Raw genomic sequence first — 22,396 nt, 5'->3', positions numbered from 1 at the left:
CCAGACCTCTCGCTCTCTCTGGCCCAGTCACACTCTGTGTCCAGACCTCTCGCTCTCTCTGGCCCAGTCACACTCCGTGTCCAGACCTCTCGCTCTCTCTGGCCCAGTCACACTCTGTGTCCAGACCTCTCGCTCTCTCTGGCCCAGTCACACTCCGTGTCCAGACCTCTCGCTCTCTCTGGCCCAGTCACACTCCGTGTCCAGACCTCTCGCTCTCTCTGGCCCAGTCACACTCCGTGCTACCTTACCTTGATGAAGTTTTCCAGCAGGTAGTTGACGGTGACCCAGCCGAACACCCCCTCCTCGTTTCCCGACAGGATCTTCGCTCCTCGGTAGTTGAACTTGTAGGATTTCAGGGTGGTGGTGACGGCAGCAAGGACCCCCTCAGTGGCCTCAGGATCGGTCAGACTGCAGACAGACAAAGACAAGGGCTGCAGTAGCTTAGTGTTATGGGACTGGGCTGGCAACCCGGAGATCAGGAGGGGGGGCGGGGTGGCAGGGCGGTCTTAAGGAACGGCGGGATCGATGTCACTGCGGGGGGTCCGAGGTGAATGGGTAACCGTCCACACCCCTGCCCCCGCCCCAGAGAGATTTTAACCCCCAGGCCTCATGTACATGGCTTCTGACAGCCTCTAGCCCAAACCCATGACCTTCTGACTCAGAAGTGAGAGTGATTCTTGTAAAACCCCAACTGGTTCACTCAAGTCCTTCAGGGAGGGGAGCCTACCCACCCCTCCCTGACTTGGGCCTACATGTGACTCCAGTCCCACACTCTGAGTGTCCTCAGGGCAGCTAGGGATGGGCAATAAATGACAGCCTTACCCGTGTCGCCCAGTAACAGAGGAGGTCACATGTAACTTGGGCCCAGACATTAAAGCATTTGTCAGGCTGGTGAGGAGTTGGTTTGGTAGCTAGGACCTTGGTTACGAGCTCTGCTCCAAGCTCTGGGGCTTGGTCCCCAAAGTCACTGAATGAAACACCCTCAACTGGAATGTCGGACAAAGCTGTTGGAAACTCAGCACGGTGACTCCTTGTTTCTTTCTCTTTCTCTCCCCCTCTCTCTCCATCTTTCTCGCATTATCTGTTATCTGCCTCTTTCTCCCCTTCTCCCTCTCTGTTTCTCCCCATTTGTCTCTCCCTCGCTCTCACTTCCTCCTTCCCTCTCACCTCTCTCCCTCTCTCTTCTCTCCTACTTCCCTTTTCCCTCTCTCTTCCCCTCTCTTTCTGCCCTCTTCCTCCTCTCTCTGCCAGTCCCTCTCCTTTCTCTCCCTCTCTCACCCTCCCCTACCTCATCCTCCTCTCTCTTCTCTCTCACTCCTCCCTCTCTCTTTCTCCTCCCTTTCTCTGCACCTCTCTTTATCTCCTCTCTCTGCACCCTCTCACTCTCCTGCCTGTATTTATTAATACTATTCTGCTCTCTTGTCCTCAAGCTCTGGACCTCTTGCCTTCGACACTCTGCCTCCTCTCTGAATCCTCACTGAGTTGAAATCATCACCCTGCTTCCTACTCTAACAGGACCGCAAACCTGTTGATCTCCTCCCCTCTTTAGTCTTCCATACAGGCTTTTAAAACCCACACTTGACGTCAACTTCCCCTCATTGCTTAGATCTTCCCTCTAGTTCTTTTTACATAGGATTACATAGAATACACAGCACAGAAACAGGCTATTCGGCCCAACCAGTCCATGCCGGCGTTTATGCTCCACTCGAGCCTCCTCCCGTCTTTCCTCATCTAAATCAGTATAACCCTCTATTCCCTTCTCCCTCATGTGCTTGTCCAGCCTCCCCTTAAATGCATCGATACTATTCACCTCAACCACTCCCTGTGGTAGCGAGGTCCACATTCTCACCACTCTTTGGGTAAAGAAGTTTTTTCTGAATTCCCTATTGGATTTCTTGGTGACTATCTTATATTGATGGCCTCTAGTTATGCTCTTCCCCACAAGTGGAAACATTCTCTCTGTATCCACTCTATCAAAACCTTTCATAATTTTAAAGACCTCTATTAGGTCACCCCTCAGCCTTCTTTTTTCAAGAGAAAAGAGACCCAGCCTGTTCATCCTTTCCTGATATGTATAGCCTCGCATTTCTGGTATCATCCTTGTAAATCTTCCCTGCACCCTCTCCAGTGCCTCTATATCCTTTTTATAATATGGCGATGAGAACTGTACGCAGTACTCCAAGTGTGGTCTAACCAAGGTTCGATACAGGTTTAGCATAACTTCCCTACTTTTCAATTCTATACCTCTAGAAATAAACCCGAGTGCTTGGTTTGCTTTTTTATGGCCTTGCTAACCCGTGTCGCAACTTTTAGTGATTTGTGTATTTGTACTCCGAGATCCCTTTGTTCCTCTACCCCACCCAGACTTGCACCCTCCAAGTAATAAGTGACCTCCCTATTCTTCCTAGCAAAATGTAATACCTCACATTTATCTGTGTTGAACTTCATTTGCCAATTATATGCCCATTCTGCAAGTTTATTAATGTCCTCCTGTAATTTGTTGCAGTCCTCCTCAGTATTGACTATCCCCCCAATTTGGTGTCATCCGCAAATTTAGAAATTGTGTTTTTGATTCCAAAGTCTAAATCGTTAATATAAATTGTGAACAACAGTGGTCCCAGCACTGATCCTTGTGGAACACCACCTTCTGCCACTGTGAATAGCGACCATTTACCCCCACTCTCTGCTTTCTGTCCTGAAGCCAGCCAGCAATCCATTCTGCTACTTGTCCCCTGACTCCGCATTCTCTGACCTTGTTCATCAGTCTATTATGGGGTACCTTATCGAAGGCCTTTTGAAAATCCAGATAAATTACATCTACTACATTACCCTTGTCTACTCTCTCTGTTACCTCTTCAAAAAATTCAATGAGGTTGGTCAAGCAAGACTTTCCCTTTTGAAATCCATGCTGACTGTTCATTATTATGTTTTTGGTTTCTAAATGTTCTTCTATTTTCTCCTTTAGTAGGGATTCCATTATTTTTCCTGCCACCGATGTTAAGCTGACTGGTCTATAGTTCCTTGAACATGTTCTATACCCCTTCTTAAATATAGATATTATTTTAGCTATCCACCAGTCCTCTGGCACTACACCTTTTCCTAACGAATTATTAAATATGTGTAGTAATGCCTCTGCTTTCTATTCCCTAGATTCTTTTAAAATGCTCTGATGCAATCTATCCGGACCAGGGGTTTTATCCTCTTTGAGTTTGATTAATTTATTTAATATATCCCCTCTTTATTTTAAATGCACTTATCTCATTACTAATCTCATCATTCAATGTCATGTCCACCTGTTCTATCTCCCTGGTAAATACTGAAGCAAAATAATGATTTAATATTTCTGCCATCTCTCTATCGTTACCTGTGGTATTATTCTGTCTATCCCTTAATGGCCCTATTCCCATCCCAACCTTCCTTTTTTTATTGATGTGCCTGTAAAATATTTTACTATTTTGTTTTATGTTCTTTGATAATTTAATTTCATAGTTCCTCTTTGCTTTCCTAATTGTTTTTTTGACTTCTCTCCTAATCTCTTTGTATTCTCCCTTAACTTGCACTGCCCTGCTGTCCATGTACTTAGTGTATGCCTCTTTCCTTACCCTCAGTTGCTCCCTTATGGCTTTATTCATCCATGGAGTCTCGTTAGTGTTTAGTTTGTTCTTTCCTTTTAGCGGAATATATTGTCCCTGCACTCTGTTGAACACCGTTATAAATGTTTCCCATTGCTGTTCTACATCATTGTTTGCCAATATTGTTGCTCATTTTATTTTCCCAAGTTCTATTCTCAGCCCCTCAAAATCAGCTTTTCTCCAATCTATTACCCTGGTTTTTGTCATATTTATGTCCTTCTCAATTATCATCTTAAAGTGTATTACATTATGGTCACTATTGCCTAGATGTTCCTCTACTTTTACTTCTCTTATCTGCTCTGGTTCATTCCCCATTACTAGATCCAATAGCGAATCCTCTCTTGTTGGGCTTTTTACATATTGGGTTAGAAAGGAGTCCTGTACACATTGTAGGTACTCCATTCCCTTATCCCCTTTACCTACCTCTTCCAGTTCAATTAATATCAGGGTAGTTGAAATCCCCCATTATTATTATATGTTTTTTACTCATTTCCCTAATTTGTCTGCATATTTCTTCCACCGCCTAGCTTCCACTATTAGGTGGTCTGTAGACTACACCTTTTAGTGTAATTGATCCTTTATTGGCCCAGAAATTCGGGTCTCCACGGGTGAGTACGCACGGGGTACTCACCCGTAGACCCAATGGAAGTGCCGGTTTCCTGCATGCACTGCGCATGCGCGGGAAACCGGCACTTCCGTTCCTCTGAACAAAGGGGTTCAGAGGTCAAACGCATGCACAGGAGGGGCTGCGCGTGCGCATCGAACTTACGTTTTCTTTTTACAGGTTTTCCCGGGAGGGTAAGTCTCCAGAAGTTAGAAATGTAAAAAGCAGGCGTAAGGCCTGCTTTTCACAAGGTAAGTGGAGAATTAATTAAAATTAAAACATTTTTTCCACAGGTTTATTATTTTAAAATACTTTAAAGCAAGGTAAGTTTATTTTTAGCCCTGTTAGAAAATACAATTATTTTTTTCAAAAATTTAAATTATTGTTTAAAATAGTTATTTCATGTAATTTATAGTTTATTTAAAAAATGTGATGTTTTTAAAAAATGTATTTGAAGATTTAGTGCTGTTTGGGGCCGTAGTATTTCTAAGGGACTAACAAGGCAAAGGAATACACAATGAATGGAAAGACCCTAGGCAAGACGGAGGGTCAGAGGGATCTGGGTGTGCAAGTACACAGATCCCTGAAGGCGGCGGAACAGGTGGATAAGGTGGTAAAAAAGGCATATGGGATACTTGCCTTCATTAGCCGAGGCATTGAATATAAGAGCAAGGAGGTTATGATGGAGCTGTATAAAACACTGGTTAGGCCACAGCTGGAATACTGTGTGCAGTTCTGGTCACCACACTACAGGAAGGGTGTGATCGCGTTGGAGAGGGTGCAGAGGAGGTTCACCAGGATGTTACCAGGGCTGGAGCGCTTCAGCTATGAAGAGAGACTGGGCAGATTGGGTTTGTTTTCCTTGGAGCAGAGGAGGCTGAGGGGGGACATGATTGAGGTGTACAAAATTATGAGGGGCATAGATAGGGTGGATGCTGAGGAGCTTTTTCCCTTAGTAGAGGGGTCAATAACTAGGGGGCATAGATTCAAGGTAAAGGGCGGGAGGTTTAGAGGGGATTTGAGAAAGAACTTTTTCACCCAGAGGGTGGTTGGAGTCTGGAACTCACTGCCTGAGAGGGTTGTGGAGGCAGAAACCCTCACAACATTTAAGAAGCATTTGGATGTGCACTTGAAATGCCATAGCATACAAGGCTACGGGCCAAATGCTGGAATATGGGATTAGATTAGACAGGGCTTGATGGCCGGCGCGGACACGATGGGCCGAAGGGCCTCTATCCGTGCTGTATTACTCTATGACTCTATGACCCTATGACTCTATAAGTCTTGACAGCACTTTCTGTCAGACTTATGAATGGAGCATTCCCTGCTCCGATTGGCTCCCCATGGCCCACGTGATCCCAGGGGATGCATCGAACTAACTGCGCCCCTGGGATACGCAAGCACTGCCCGCCGGCAGCTGGAGCAGGCCCCGGATCGGAATTCCACGGGGGTCCACAGCACAACGGCCAGCGCGCTAGGTAAGTGCAGATCGGGGGCTTGCACTCATGGGAAGCCCCCGACCCGAATTTCTGGGCCATTATCTTTTATCTCTATCCATATGGATTCTATTTTTTTACTGCTGATAGCTGCGTCACTTTTTTCTACTGCCATTATATTATCCCTAATAAGTACAGCTAGTCCACCTCCTTTTTCCCGCTCTATCTTTTCTAAATATGTTTAATTCCCAGTCCTGATTTTTCTGTAGCCATGTCTCAGTAATCCCTACCATGTCTGATTCCTCGTAACGCATGATTGCCTCCAGCTCCCCTGTTTTATTACAGACACTGTGTGCATTTCTGTACAGACAGTTTAACTCATTTTTAATAGGATTTCCTCTCACTTTATGTTTAAGCTCCTGTTCTATAACTCTATTTATTCCCTCTATTTATACTGCTCTCTGAACCTCACTGAGCACCCACACGAATCTCCCACCAAGCCTAGCTGCCTGCTTCTACCAGAGGTGCGATGAAGGGTACGGTAGTGTAGTGGTTTATGTTACTGAACCATCGATCCAGAAAATGTTAGTTCAAATCCCACCGCGGCAGTTTGAGGATTTAAATTCAGTTTAAAAAAAATCTGGAACTAAAAAGCCGGATCAGTAAAAGTCACAATGAAGCTGTCGGATTGTCGTAAAAATCCATCTGGTTCACTAATGTCCTTTAGAGAAGGAACCCTACCATCCTTACCCAGTCTGGGTCTATATGTGACTCCAGTCCCACACCAATGTGGTTGACTCTTAACTGCCTCTCTGAAATGACCCCTTAGTTGTATCAAACCTCCTACCGCCAGTTCAAGAAGGCGGCCCACCACCACCTTCTTACTACAGGGAGGTTACTAATCTGCTGATACACAATTATCTTCCCCATCATGGGCATTAGAAAGACAAAAGGGGCATCGGTACACGGGGGAGGAATAATGTGAAGCACCAAACCCAGTCAGTGATGTACAGGGCCCAGCCCACAGTGACTGAAGAAACCAGACCCGGTTAGAGTTCCATGGGATTCCCGGGATATTACCGATGTTTCGGAGATTGTGTCACATCCGTGTCCACTTTTCCAAAAGACTTTGTGCAGAGAGTTAAGTCCCTTTGGTGATTGGGGGAGAGTGTACAGCCCTTTGGTGATTGGTAGAGAGAACGTACGGCCCTTTAGTGATTGGTGGAGAGAGTGTACAGCCCTTTGGTGATTGGTGGAGGGAGTGTACAGCCCTTTGGTGATTGGTGGAGAGAGCGTACAGACCTTTGGTGATTGGTGGAGAGTGTACAGACCTTTGGTAATTGGTGGAGAGAGTGTACAGCCCTTTGATGATTGGTGGAGAGAGTGTACAGACCTTTGGTGATTGGTGGAGAGTGTACAGACCTTTGGTAATTGGTGGAGAGAGTGTACGGCCCTTTGGTGATTGGTGGAGAGAGTCTACAACCTTTAGGTGATTGGTGGAGAGTGTACAGACTTTAGGTGATTGGTGGAGAGCCCCGAGATGTTACTTACTTCAATAAGCGCATCCCAGCCGTAGCGCCGAGGTAGAGGGGGGTCTCAGCATGTCGCTCTGAGGGGATGTTTTTCACAGTCTTATCGAGACAATACTTCAGACTTCTCCCAGCCGCTGGCAGGTCTGCTGCATAGCTGGAGATTCCAGAACCTACAGACAGACATCGAACATGGCATCAGTGCTGTTGGGGTTTGTGTCCCTGGAGTGTGCACTCTTTCTTTACTTCCCCCCTAACACTCTGAAGAATGGCAGTTGCCCTCCAGTGCTTTGTCAAAACATCCATTTTCCATCGCTCGGAGGCTAGTCCACTAAGGATGGCATCACAATCCATCCTGATCCGGGATGATTTTCCCCTCCCTAGCACAGGGGCACTGAACCCAATTGACACACCTGCCATCCAAGCTCAAACTAGCTAGCGCAGCGAGAACCAGAAGTCAATCCAGAGTGTTATTAATATCAGGCAGATTAATGGTTACAGCAAGCAGTGACTCTCCATGTAAAAACACTCCCAGGGCAGGTACAGCATGGGTTAGATACAGAGTAAAGCTCCCTCTACACTGTCCCATCAAACACTCCCAGGGCAGGTACAGCACGGGTTAGATACAGAGTAAAGCTCCCTCTACACTGTCCCATCAAACACTCCCAGGGCAGGTACAGCGTGGGTTAGATACAGAGTAAAGCTCCCTCTACACTGTCCCATCAAACAATCCCAGGGCAGGTACAGCACGGGTTAGATACAGAGTAAAGCTCCCTCTACACTGTCCCATCAAACACTCCCAGGGCAGGTACAGCACGGGCTAGATATAGAGTAAAGCTCCCTCTACACTGTCCCATCAAACACTCCCAGGGCAGGTACAGCACGGGTTAGATACAGAGTAAATCTCCCTCTACACTGTCCCATCAAACAATCCCAGGGCAGGTACAGCACGGGTTAGATACAGAGTAAAGGTCCCTCTACACTGTCCCATCAAACACTCCCAGGGCAGGTACAGCATGGGTTAGATACAGAGTAAAGCTTCCTCTACACTGTCCCATCAAACACTCCCAGGGCAGGTACAGCACGGGTTAGATACAGAGTAAAGCTCCCTCTACACTGTCCCATCAAACAATCCCAGGGCAGGTACAGCACGGGTTAGATACAGAGGAAAGCTCCCTCTACACTGTCCCATCAAACACTCCCAGGGCAGGTACAGCACGGGTTAGATACAGAGTAAAGCTCCCTCTACACTGTCCCATCAAACAATCCCAGGGCAGGTACAGCACGGGTTAGATACAGAGTAAAGGTCCCTCTACACTGTCCCATCAAACAATCCCAGGGCAGGTACAGCACGGGTTAGATACAGAGTAAAGCTCCCTCTACACTGTCCCATCAAACACTCCCAGGGCAGGTACAGCACGGGCTAGATATAGAGTAAAGTTCCCTCTAAACTGTCCCATCAAACACTCCCAGGGCAGGTACAGCACGGGTTAGATACAGAGTAAAGATTTACACTGTCACAGCCCAAAATGTAGATCAGTGCCCCTGACAGCGCTAGCTCAAGCCTCACATCTCAGGACCTCACTCCATCTCAGGGCCCAACCCAATCTCAGGCCCTCACTCCATCTCAGGACCTCACTCCATCGCAGGACATCACTCCATCTCAGGACCTCACTCCATACCAGGACCTCACTCCACCTCAGGACCTCATTCCATCTCCGGACCTCACTCCATCTCAGGACCTCACTCCATCTCAGGACCTCACTCCATCTCAGGACCTCACTCCATCTCAGGACCTCACTCCATCTCAGGACCTCACCCCATCTCAGGACCTCCCTCCATCTCAGGACCTCACTCCATCTCAGGACCTCACCCCAACTCAGGATCTCACTCCATCTCAGGACCTCACTCCATCTCAGGACCTCACTCCATCTCAGGACATCACTCCATCTCAGGACCCCACTCCATCTCATGACCTCACTCTATCTCAGGACCTCACTCCATCTCAGGACCCCACTCCATCTCAGGACCTCACTCCATCTCAGGACCTCACTCCATCTCAGGACCTCACCTCATCTCAGGACCTCACTACATCTCAGGACCTCACTCCATCTCAGGACCTCACTCCATCTCAGGATGTCAGCCCATCTCAGGACCTCACTCCATCTCAGGACGTCACCACATCTCAGGACCTCACTCCACCTCAGAACCTCACTCCACCTCAGAACCTCACTCCATCTCAGGACCTCACTCCATCTCAGGATCTCAACCACAACTCAGGACCTCACTCCATTTCAGGACCTCACTCCATCTCAGGACCTCACGCCATCCCAGGACCTCACTCCATCCCAGGACCTCACTCCATGTCAGGACCCCACTCCATGTCAGGACCCCACTCCATCTCAGGACATCACTCCATCCCAGGACCTCACTCCATCTCAGGATTTCACTCCATCCCAGGACATCACTCCACCTCAGGACCTCACTCCATCTCAGGGCCTCACTTCAACTCAGGACCTCACTCCATCTCAGGACCTCACTCCATCTAAGGACCTCACAGCATCTCAGGACCTCACTCCATCTCAGGACCTCACCACATCTCAGGACCTCACTCCATCTCAGGACCTCGCTCCATCTCAGGACCTCACCCCATCTCAGGACTTCACTCCATCTCAGGACCTCACCCCATCTCAGGACCTCACTCCATCTCAGGACCTCACTCCATCTCAGGACCTCACTGCATCTCAGGACCTCACTCCATCTCAGGACCTCACTGCATCTCAGTGCCTCACCCCATCTCAGGACCTCACCCCATCTCAGAACCTCACTCCATCGCAGGACCTCACTCCATCTCAGGACCTCACTCCTTCTCAGGACCTCACTCCATCTCAGGACCTCACTCCATCTCAGGACCTCACTCCATCTCAGGACCTCACCCCATCTCAGGACCTCACTCCATCTCAGGACCTCAATCCATCTCAGGACCTCACTCCATCTCAGGACCTCACTCCATCTCAGGGCCTCACTCCATCTCAGGGCCTCACTCCATCTCAGGACCTCACCCCATCTCAGGACCTCACCCCATCTCAGGACCTCACTCCATCTCAGGACCTCACTCTACCTCAGGACCTCACTCCATCGCAGGACCTCACTCCATCTCAGGACCTCACTCCATCTCAGGACCTCACCCATCTCCGGACCTCACTCCATCTCAGGACCTCACTCCATCTCAGGACCTCACTCTATCTCAGGACCTCACTCCATCTCAGGACCCCACTCCATCTCAGGACCTCACTCCATCTCAGGACTTCACTCCATCTCAGGACCTCACCTCATCTCAGGACCTCACTCCATCTCCGGACCTCACTCCATCCCAGGACCTCACTCTATCTCAGGATGTCAGCCCCTCTCAGGACCTCACTCCATCTCAGGACCTCACTCCATCTCAGGACCTCACTCCACCTCAGAACTTCACTCCACCTCAGAACCTCACTCCATCTCAGGACCTCACTCCATCTCAGGACCTCAACCACAACTCAGGACATCACTCCATCTCAGGACCTCACTCCATCTCAGGACCTCACGCCATCCCAGGACCTCACTCCATCCCAGGACCTCACTCCATGTCAGGACCCCACTCCATCTCAGGACATCACTCCATCCCAGGACCTCACTCCATCTCAGGACCTCACTCCATCCCAGGACCTCACTCCACCTCAGGACCTCACTCCATCTCAGGACCTCACTTCAACTCAGGATCTCACTCCATCTCAGGACCTCACTCCATCTCAGGACCTCACTCCATCTCAGGACCTCACACCACCTCACGACCTCACTCCACCTCAGGAACTCACCCCATCTCAGGACCTCGCTCCATCTCAGGACCTCACCCCATCTCAGGACCTCACTCCATCCCATAACCTCACTCCATCTCAGGAGCTCACCCCATCTCAGGACCTCACTCCATCTCAGGACCTCACTCCATCTCAGGACCTCACTCCATCTCAGGACCTCACTCTGCCTCAGGACCTCACCCCATCTCAGGACCTCACTCCATCTCAGGAGCTCACTCCATCTCAGGACCTCACTCCATCTCAGGACCTCACTCCATCTCAGGACGTCACTCCATCTCAGGGCCTCACCCCATCTCAGGACCTCACCCCATCTCAGGACCTCACTCCATCTCAGGACCTCACTCCATCTCAGGACCTCACTCCATCTCAGGACCTCACTCCATCTCAGGTCCACACTCTACCTCAGGACCTCACCCTACCTCAGGACCTCACCCCATCTCAGGACCTCACTCCATCTCAGGACCTCACTGCATCTCAGGACCTCACTCGATCTCAGGACCTCACCCCATCTCAGGACCTCACTCCATCTCAGGACCTCACTCCACCTCAGGACCTCACTCCATCTCAGGACCTCACTCCATCTCAGGACCTCACTCCTTCTCAGGGCCTCACTCCATCTCAGGACTTCACTCCATCTCAGGACCTCACCCCATCTCAGGACCTCACTCCATCTCAGGACCTCACTCCACCTCAGGACCTCACTCTATCTCAGGACCTCACTCCACCTCAGGACCTCACTCCACCTCAGGAACTCACCCCATCTCAGGACCTCACTCCATCTCAGGACCTCATCCCATCTCAGGACCTCACTCCATCCCAGGACCTCACTCCATCTCAGGTCCTCACCCTATCTCAGGACCTCATTCCATCTCAGGACCTCACTCCATCTCAGGACCTCACACCATCTCAGGACCTCACTCCATCTCAGGACCTCACTCTACCTCAGGACCTCACCCCATCTCATGATCTCACTCCATCTCAGGACCTCACTCCATCTCAGGACCTCACTCCATCTCAGGACCTCACTCCATCTCAGGACCTCACTGCATCTCAGGACCTCACTCCATCTCAGGACCTCACTGCCTCTCAGTGCCTCACCCCATCTCAGGACCTCACCCCATCTCAGAACCTCACTCCATCGCAGGACCTCACTCCATCTCAGGACCTCACTCCTTCTCAGGACCTCACTCCATCTCAGGACCTCACTCCATCTCAGGACCTCACTCCATCTCAGGACCACACCCCATCTCAGGACCTCACTCCATCTCAGGACCTCAATCCATCTCAGGACCTCACTCCATCTCAGGACCTCACTCCATCTCAGGACCTCACTCCATCTCAGGACCTCACCCCATCTCAGGACCTCACCCCATCTCAGGACCTCACTCCATCTCAGGACCTCACTCCACCTCAGGACCTCACTCCATCTCAGGACCTCACTCCATCTCAGGAGCTCACTCCATCTCAGGACCTCACTCCATCTCAGGACCTCACCCATCTCAGGACCTCACTCTATCTCAGGACCTCACTCCATCTCAGGACCTCACTCTATCTCAGGACCTCACTCCATCTCAGGACCCCACTCCATCTCAGGACCTCACTCCATCTCAGGACTTCACTCCATCTCAGGACCTCACCTCATCTCAGGACCTCACTCCATCTCCGGACCTCACTCCATCCCAGGGCCTCACTCTATATCAGGATGTCAGCCCATCTCAGGACCTCACTCCATCTCAGGACCTCACTCCATCTCAGAACCTCACTCCATCTCAGGACCTCACTCCATCTCAGGACCTCAACAACAACTCAGGACCTCACTCCATCTCAGGACCTCACTCCATCTCAGGACCTCACTCCATCTCAGGACCTCAGGCCATCCCAGGACCTCACTCCATCCCAGGACCTCACTCCATGTCAGGACCCCACTCCATCTCAGGACGTCACTCCATCCCAGGAACTCATTCCATCTCAGGACCTCACTCTATCCCAGGACCTCACTCCACCTCAGGACCTCACTCCATCTCAGGACCTCACTTCAAATCAGGATCTCACTCCATCTCAGGACCTCACTCCATCTCAGGACCTCACTCCATCTCAGGACCTCACTCCATCTCAGGACCTCACCACATCTCAGGACCTCACTCCATCTCAGGACCTCACTCCATCTCAGGACCTCACCCCATCTCAGGACTTCACTCCATCTCAGGACCTCACCCCATCTCAGGACCTCACTCCATCTCAGGACCTCACTCCACCTCAGGACCTCACTCCATCTCAGGAACTCACTCCATCTCAGGACCTCACTCCACCTCACGACCTCACTCCACCTCAGGAACTCACCCCATCTCAGGAGCTCACTCCAGCTCAGGACCTCACCCCATCTCAGGACCTCACTCCATCCCAGGACCTCACTCCATCTCAGGACCTCACCCCATCTCAGGACCTCACTCCACCTCAGGACCTCGCTCTACCTCAGGACCTCACCCCATCTCAGGACCTCACTCCATCTCAGGACCTCAGTCCATCTCAGGACCTCACTCCATCTCAGGACCTCACTCCATCTCAGGACTTCACTCCATCTCAGGGCCTCACCCCATCTCAGGACCTCACCCCATCTCAGGACCTCACTCCATCTGAGGACCTCACTCCATCTCAGGACTTCACTCCATCTCAGGACCTCACTCCATCTCAGGACCTCACTCCATCTCAGGACCTCACCCTACCTCAGGACCTCACCCCATCTCAGGACCTCACTCCATCTCAGGACCTCACTCCATCTCAGGACCTCACTCCATCTCAGGACCTCACCCCATCTCAGAACCTCACTCCATCTCAGGACCTCACTCCACCTCAGGACCTCACTCCATCTCAGGACCTCACTTCATCTCAGGACCTCACTCCATCTCAGGACTTCACTCTATCTCAGGACCTCACTCCATCTCAGGGCCCCACTCCATCTCAGGACCTCACTCCATCTCAGGACTTCACTCCATCTCAGGACCTCACCTCAACTCAGGACCTCACTCCATTTCCGGACCTCACTCCATCCCAGGGCCTCACTCTATCTCAGGATGTCAGCCCATCTCAGGACCTCACTCCATCTCAGGACCTCACTCCATCTCAGAACCTCACTCCATCTCAGGACCTCACTCCATCTCAGGACCTCAACCACAACTCAGGACCTCACTCCATCTCAGGACCTCACTTCAACTCAGGATCTCACTCCATCTCAGGACCTCACTCCATCTCAGGACCTCACTCCATCTCAGGACCTCACTCCATCTCAGGACCTCACCACATCTCAGGACCTCACTCCATCTCAGGACCTCACTCCATCTCAGGACCTCACCCCATCTCAGGACTTCACTCCATCTCAGGACCTCACCCCATCTCAGGACCTCACTCCATCTCAGGACCTCACTCCACCTCAGGACCTCACTCCATCTCAGGACCTCACTCCATCTCAGGACCTCACTCCACCTCACGACCTCACTCCACCTCAGGAACTCACCCCATCTCAGGAGCTCACTCCAGCTCAGGACCTCACCCCATCTCAGGACCTCACTCCATCCCAGGACCTCACTCCATCTCAGGACCTCACCTCATCTCAGGACCTCACTCCATCTCAGGACCTCACTCCATCTCAGGACCTCACTCCACCTCAGGACCTCACTCTACCTCAGGACCTCACCCCATCTCAGGACCTCACTCCATCTCAGGACCTCACTCCATCTCAGGACCTCACTCCATCTCAGGACTTCACTCCATCTCAGGGCCTCACCCCATCTCAGGACCTCACCCCATCTCAGGACCTCACTCCATCTGAGGACCTCACTCCATCTCAGGACTTCACTCCATCTCAGGACCTCACTCCATCTCAGGACCTCACTCCATCTCAGGACCTCACCCTACCTCAGGACCTCACCCCATCTCAGGACCTCACTCCATCTCAGGACCTCACTCCATCTCAGGACCTCACCCCATCTCAGAACCTGACTCCATCTGAGGACCTCACTCCACCTCAGGACCTCACTCCATCTCAGGACCTCACTCCATCTCAGGACCTCACTCCATCTCAGGACCTCACCCCATCTCAGGACTTCACTCCATCTCAGGACCTCACCCCATCTCAGGACCTCACTCCATCTCAGGACTTCACTCCACCTCAGGACCTCACTCTATCTCAGGACCTCACTCCACCTCAGGACCTCACTCCACCTCAGGAACTCACCACATCTCAGGACCTCACTCTACCTCAGGGCCTTACCCCATCTCAGGACCTCACTCCATCTCAGCACCTCACTCCATCTCAGGACCTCACTTCATCTCAGGACCTCATTCCATCTCAGGACCTCACTGCATCGCAGTGCCTCACCCCATCTCAGGACCTCACCCCATCTCGTCACCTCACTCCATCGCAGGACCTCACTCCACCTCACGATCTCACTCCACCTCAGGAAATCACCCCATCTCAGGACCTCACTCCATCTCAGGACCTCACCCCATCTCAGGACCTCACTCCATCTCAGGACCTCACTCCATCTCAGGACCTCACTCCATCTCAGGACCTCACTCCATCTCAGGATCTCACTCCATCTCAGGACCTCACTCTGCCTCAGGACCTCACCCCATCTCAGGACCTCACTCCATCTCAGGACCTCACTCCATCTCAGGACCTCACTCCATCTCAGGACCTCACTCCATCTCAGGGCCTCACCCCATCTCAGGACCTCACCCCATCTCAGGACCTCACTCCATCTCAGCACCTCACTCCATCTCAGGACCTCACTCCATCTCAGGACCTCACTCCATCTCAGGACCTCACCCTACCTCAGGACCTCACCCCATCTCAGGACCTCACTCCATCTCAGGACCTCACTGCATCTCAGGACCTCACTCCATCTCAGGACCTCTCCCCATCTCAGGACCTCACTCCATCTCAGGACCTCACTCCATCTCAGGACCTCACTCCATCTCAGGACCTCACTCCATCTCAGGACTTCACTCCATCTCAGGACCTCACCCCATCTCAGGACCTCACTCCATCTCAGGACCTCACTCCACCTCAGGACCTCACTCTATCTCAGGACCTCACTCCATCTCAGGACCTCACTCCATCTCAGGACCTCACTCCATCTCAGGACCTCACCCTACCTCAGGACCTCACCCCATCTCAGAACCTCACTCCATCTCAGGACCTCACTCCATCTCAGGACCTCACTCCATCTCAGGACCTCACTCCATCTCAGGACCTCACCCCATCTCAGGACCTGACTCCATCTCAGGACCTCACACTATCTCAGGATGTCAGCCCATCTCAGGACCTCACTCCATCTCAGGACCTCACGCCATCTCAGGACCTCACTCCACCTCAGAACCTCACTCCACCTCAGAACCTCACTCCATCTCAGGACCTCACTCCATCTCAGGACCTCAACCACAACTGAGGACCTCACACCATCTCAGGACCTCACTCCATCTCAGGACCTCACGCCATCCCAGGACCTCACTCCATCCCAGGACCTCACTCCATGTCAGGACCCCACTCCATCTCAGGACATCACTCCATCCCAGGACTTCACTCCATCTCAGGACCTCACTCCATCCCAGGACCTCACTCCACCTCAGGACCTCACTCCATCTCAGGATCTCACTTCAACTCAGGACCTCACTCCATCTCAGGACCTCACTCCATCTCAGGACCTCACTCCATCTCAGGACCTCACTCCATCTCAGGATCTCACTCCATCTCAGGACCTCACCACATCTCAGGACCTCACCACATCTCAGGACCTCACTCCATCTCAGGACCTCACTCCATCTCAGGACCTCACCCCATCTCAGGACTTCACTCCATTCAGGACCTCACCCCATCTCAGGACCTCACTCCATCTCAGGACCTCACTCCACCTCAGGACCTCACTCCATCTCAGGACCTCACTCCATCTCAGGACCTCACTCCACCTCACGACCTCACTCCACCTCAGGAACTCACCCCATCTCAGGACCTCGCTCCATCTCAGGACCTCACCCCATCTCAGGACCTCACTCCATCCCAGGACCTCACTCCATCTCAGGACCTCACCCCATCTCAGGACCTCACTCCATCTCAGGACCTCACTCCATCTCAGGACCTCACTCCATCTCAGGACCTCACTCTGCCTCAGGACCTCACCCCGTCTCAGGACCTCACTCCATCTCAGGACCTCACTCCATCTCAGGACCTCACGCCATCTCAGGACCTCACTCCATCTCAGGGCCTCACCCCATCTCAGGACCTCACCCCATCTCAGGACCTCACTCCATCTCAGGACCTCACTCCATCTCAGGACCTCACTCCATCTCAGGACCTCACTCCATCTCAGGACCTCACTCCATCTCAGGACCTCACCCTACCTCAGGACCTCACCCCATCTCAGGACCTCACTCCATCTCAGGACCTCACTGCATCTCAGGACCTCATTCCATCTCAGGACCTCACCCCATCTCAGGACCTCACTCCATCTCAGGACCTCACTCCACCTCAGGACCTCACTCCATCTCAGGACCTCACTCCATCTCAGGACCTCACTCCATCTCAGGTCTTCACTCCATCTCAGGACCTCACCCCATCTCTGGACATCACTCCATCTCAGGACCTCACTCCACCTCAGGACCTCACTCTATCTCAGGACCTCACTCCACCTCAGGACCTCACTCCACCTCAGGAACTCACCCCATCTCAGGGCCTCACTCCATCTCAGGACCTCACCCCATCACAGGACCTCACTCCATCCCAGGACCTCACTCCATCTCAGGACCTCACCCTATCTCAGGACCTCATTCCATCTCAGCACCTCACTCCATCTCAGGACCTCACTCCATCTCAGGACCTCACTCCATCTCAGGACCTCACTCTACCTCAGGACCTCACCCCATCTCAGGACCTCACTCCATCTCAGGACCTCACTCCATCTCAGGACCTCACTCCATCTCAGGACCTCACTGCATCTCAGGACCTCACTCCATCTCAGGACCTCACTGCATCTCAGTGCCTCACCCCATCTCAGGACCTCACCCCATCTCAGAACCTCAGTCCAAAGCAGGACCTCACTCCATCTCAGGATTTCACTCCTTCTCAGGACCTCACTCCATCTCAGGACCTCACTCCATCTCAGGACCTCACTCCACCTCAGGACCTCACCCCATCTTAGGACCTCACTCCATCTCAGGACCTCAATCCATCTCAGGACCTCACTCCATCTCAGGACCTCACTCCATCTCAGGACCTCACTCCATCTCAGGACCTCACCCCATCTCAGGACCTCACCCCATCTCAGGACCTCACTCCATCTCAGGACCTCACTCCACCTCAGGACCTCACTCCATCTCAGGACCTCACTCCATCTCAGGACCTCACTCCATCTCAGGACCTCACTCCATCTCAGGACCTCACTCTATCTCAGGACCTCACTCCGTCTCAGGACCCCACTCCATCTCAGGACCTCACTCCATCTCAGGACTTCACTCCATCTCAGGACCTCACCTCATCTCAGGACCTCACTCCATCTCCGGACCTCACTCCATCCCAGGACCTCACTCTATCTCAGGATGTCAGCCCATCTCAGGACCTCACTCCATCTCAGGACCTCACTCCATCTCAGGACCTCACTCCACCTCAGAACCTCACTCCACCTCAGAACCTCACTCCATCTCAGGACCTCACTCCATCTCAGGACCTCAACTGCAACTCAGGACCTCACTCCATCTCAGGACCTCACTCCATCTCAGGACCTCACGACATCCCAGGACCTCACTCCATCCCAATACCTCACTCCATGTCAGGACCCCACTCCATCTCAGGACATCACTCCATCCCAGGACCTCACTCCATCTCAGGACCTCACTCCATCCCAGGACCTCACTCCACCTCAGGACCTCACTCCACCTCAGGACCTCACTCCATCTCAGGACCTCACTTCAACTCAGGATCTCACTCCATCTCAGGACCTCACTCCATCTCAGGACCTCACTCCATCTCAGGACATTACTCCATCTCAGGACATCACCACATCTCAGGACCTCACTCCATCTCAGGACCTCACTCCATCTCAGGACCTCACCCCATCTCAGGACTTCACTCCATCTCAGGACCTCACCCCATCTCAGGACCTCACTCCATCTCAGGACCTCACTCCACCTCAGGACCTCACTCCATCTCAGGACCTCACTCCATCTCAGGACCTCACTCCACCTCACGACCTCACTCCACCTCAGGAACTCACCCCATCTAAGGAGCTCACTCCAGCTCAGGACCTCACCCCATCTCGGGACCTCACTCCATCCCAGGACCTCACTCCATCTCAGGACCTCACCACATCTCAGGACCTCACTCCATCTCAGGACCTCACTCCATCTCAGGACCTCACTCCACCTCAGGACCTCACTCTACCTCAGGACCTCACCCCATCTCAGGACCTCACTCCATCTCAGGACCTCACTCCATCTCAGGACCTCACTCCATCTCAGGACCTCACTCCATCTCAGGGCCTCACCCCATCTCAGGACCTCCCCCCATCTCAGGACCTCACTCCATCTGAGGACCTCACTCCATCTCAGGACCTCACTCCATCTCAGGACCTCACTCCATCTCAGGACCTCACCCTACCTCAGGACCTCACCCCATCTCAGTACCTCACTCCATCTCAGGACCTCACTCCAGCTCAGGACCTCACTCCATCTCAGGACCTCACCCCATCTCAGAACCTCACTCCATCTCAGGACCTCACTCCACCTCAGGACCTCACTCCATCTCAGGACCTCACTCCATCTCAGGACCTCACTCCATCTCAGGACCTCACTCCATCTCAGGACCTCACCCCATCTCAGGACTTCACTCCATCTCAGGCCTCACCCCATCTCAGGACCTCACTCCATCTCAGGAATTCACTCCACCTCAGGACCTCACTCTATCTCAGGACCTCACTCCACCTCAGGACCTCACTCCATCTCAGCAACTCACTCCATCTCAGGACCTCACTCCATCTCAGGACCTCACTCCATCTCAGGACCTCACTGCATCTCAGTGCCTCACCCCATCTCAGGACCTCACCCCATCTCGTCACCTCACTCCATCGCAGGACCTCACTCCGTCTCAGGACCTCACTCCTTCTCAGGACCTCACTCCATCTCAGGACCTCACTCCATCTCAGGACCTCACTCCATCTCAGGACCTCACCCTACCTCAGGACCTCACCCCATCTCAGGACCTCACTCCATCTCAGGACCTCACTCCATTTAAGGACCTCACTCCATCTCAGGACCTCACTCCATCTCAGGACCTCACCCCATCTCAGGACCTCACTCCATCTGAGGACCTCACTCCATCTCAGGACCTCACTCCATCTCAGGACCTCACTCCACCTCAGGACCTCACTCCATCTCAGGACCTCACTCCATCTCAGGACCTCACTCCATCTCAGGACTTCACCCATCTCAGGACCTCACTGCATCTCAGGACCTCACTCCATCTCAGGACCTCACTCCATCTCAGGACCTCACTCCATCTCAGGACCTCACCCCATCTCAGGACTTCACCCCATCTCAGGACCGCACTCTATCTCAGGACCTCACTCCATCTCAGGACCTCACTCCACCTCAGGATCTCACCCCACCTCAGGACCTCACTCCATCTCAGGACCTCAACCACAACTCAGGACCTCACTCCATCTCAGGACCTCACTCCATCTCAGGACCTCACCCAACTCAGGACCTCACTCCATCTCTGGACCTCACTCCATCTCAGGACCTCACTCCATCTCAGGACCTCACTCCATCTCAGGACCTCACTCCATCTCAAGACCTCACCCCATCCTAGGATCTCACCCCATCTCAGGACCACTGACTAAGACTGCAGCCACTCCAGGATGACACGTTTTTCCTTACCATTCACTTGGCAGTTGCTGTGCTCACTCACAATGCCAGTGTTGTTCTCTTTTCCAGCTGGCCATTTGTAAACAAACAGTGTAGTGCGAGAGGAGCCGGCATCAATGACAATCCCGTACTGTCGGAATGGAAAACAAAAAAAGTGCTTCAGAACATCTTTGTAATGTACAAGTTTAGAAAGCACAGGAGTCAATAAATAAAATATCTGTAATATTGTGCTGGGCCTATTCTACAGTGTTGTTTAGATGTTAGCTGTGGGTCAATAGTAGTGTTCTCACCTCGGAACCAAGTTTGTGGGTTCAAGTCTCATTCCAGAGAATTGAGCCCATAATCGATGCTGACATTCCAGTGCAGTGCTCAGGGAGCATTGCACTGTCGTGCGGTCTGTACTGTGGGAGCGCCGCACTGTCGGAGAGGCAGTACTGAGGAAGTGCTGCACTGTCGGAGAGGCAGCACTGAGGAAGTGCTGCAATTTCGGAGGGGCAGTACTGAGGGGGTGCTGCACATTCGGAGGGGCAGTACTGAGGGAGTGCTGCACTATCAGAGGGCAGTACTGAGGGGGTGCTGCACTGTCGGAGGGGCAGTGCTGAGGGGGTGCTGCACTATCAGAGGGCAGTACTGAGGGAGCTCTGCACTGTTGGAGGGGCAGTACTGAGGGAGTGCTGCACTGTCGGGGGGCAGTACTGAAGGAGCGCTGCACTGTCGGAGGGACAGTACTGAGGGAGTGCTGCACTGTCAGAGGGGCAGTACTTAGGGAGTGCTGCACTGTCGGAGGGGCAGTACTGAGGGAACGCTGCACTGTCGGGGGGCAGTACTGAGGGAGCACTGCACTGTCAGGGGCAGTACTGAGGGAGCGCTGCACTGTCGGAGGGGCAGTACAGAGGGAGGTACAACCATCGGGCAAGGAACTGTACAAGGAAGGTTTTAGAGCAAGAGGGCAGGAGAGGGAGAGGGAGAGGGCAGGTGAGGGAGAGGGAGAGGGAGAGAGCAGGTGAGGGAGAGGGCAGGGAGAGGGTAGGTGGAGGGAGAGGGAGAGGGCAGGTGACAGTAAAGGAGAGGTAGAAAGCAGGTGAGGGAGAGGGCAGGTGGAGGGGGAGCAAAAGCGTGACGGCAGATGTGGAAGGGAGAGGGTAGGTGAATGGGAGAGAGAGGGGAGAGGAGGGAGAGTGCAAATGGGGGGACAGGAAGTGACGGCATCCAACATATTGATCTTCGCACCTCCAAATTTTCATACAGATCTGATCGGTGGTTTGGTACAGGTGTGATCGGGGGTTTGGAACAGGTGTGATCAGGGGATTGGTACAGGTGTGATCGGAGGGTTGGTACAGGTCTGATCGGTGGTTTGGTACAGGTGTGATCGGGGGTTTGGAACAGGTGTGATCGGGGGATTGGTACAGGTGTGATCGGAGGGTTGGTA

At 52.5% G+C, this 22,396-nt stretch overlaps 1 protein-coding gene across 1 annotated transcript in view; it reads right to left on the bottom strand.

Annotated features, from left to right (window-relative positions):
- The window catches only part of LOC147101942 (ectonucleoside triphosphate diphosphohydrolase 2-like), a 98,902-nt gene that overhangs the window by 31,658 nt on the left and 44,848 nt on the right, over nucleotides 1-22,396 (bottom strand). Inside the window, exons 2-4 of the mRNA XM_085965961.1 lie at nucleotides 20,980-21,097; nucleotides 7,224-7,374; nucleotides 249-408 (exon numbers count right to left, since the gene is read on the bottom strand). Coding sequence (XP_085822087.1) covers nucleotides 249-408; nucleotides 7,224-7,374; nucleotides 20,980-21,097 — 429 coding nt within the window. The remainder of the gene's footprint in view (nucleotides 1-248; nucleotides 409-7,223; nucleotides 7,375-20,979; nucleotides 21,098-22,396) is intronic.

The sequence above is a fragment of the Somniosus microcephalus genome, chromosome 23 (assembly GCF_052327205.1).
Source record: "Somniosus microcephalus isolate GS21.2 chromosome 23, FLI_Smic_1.0, whole genome shotgun sequence".
In the NCBI taxonomy this organism is placed as follows: Eukaryota; Metazoa; Chordata; class Chondrichthyes; order Squaliformes; family Somniosidae; genus Somniosus; species Somniosus microcephalus.
Note: the sequence above shows the minus strand (reverse complement) of the source record. Positions and strands in the feature narration are given on the sequence as shown.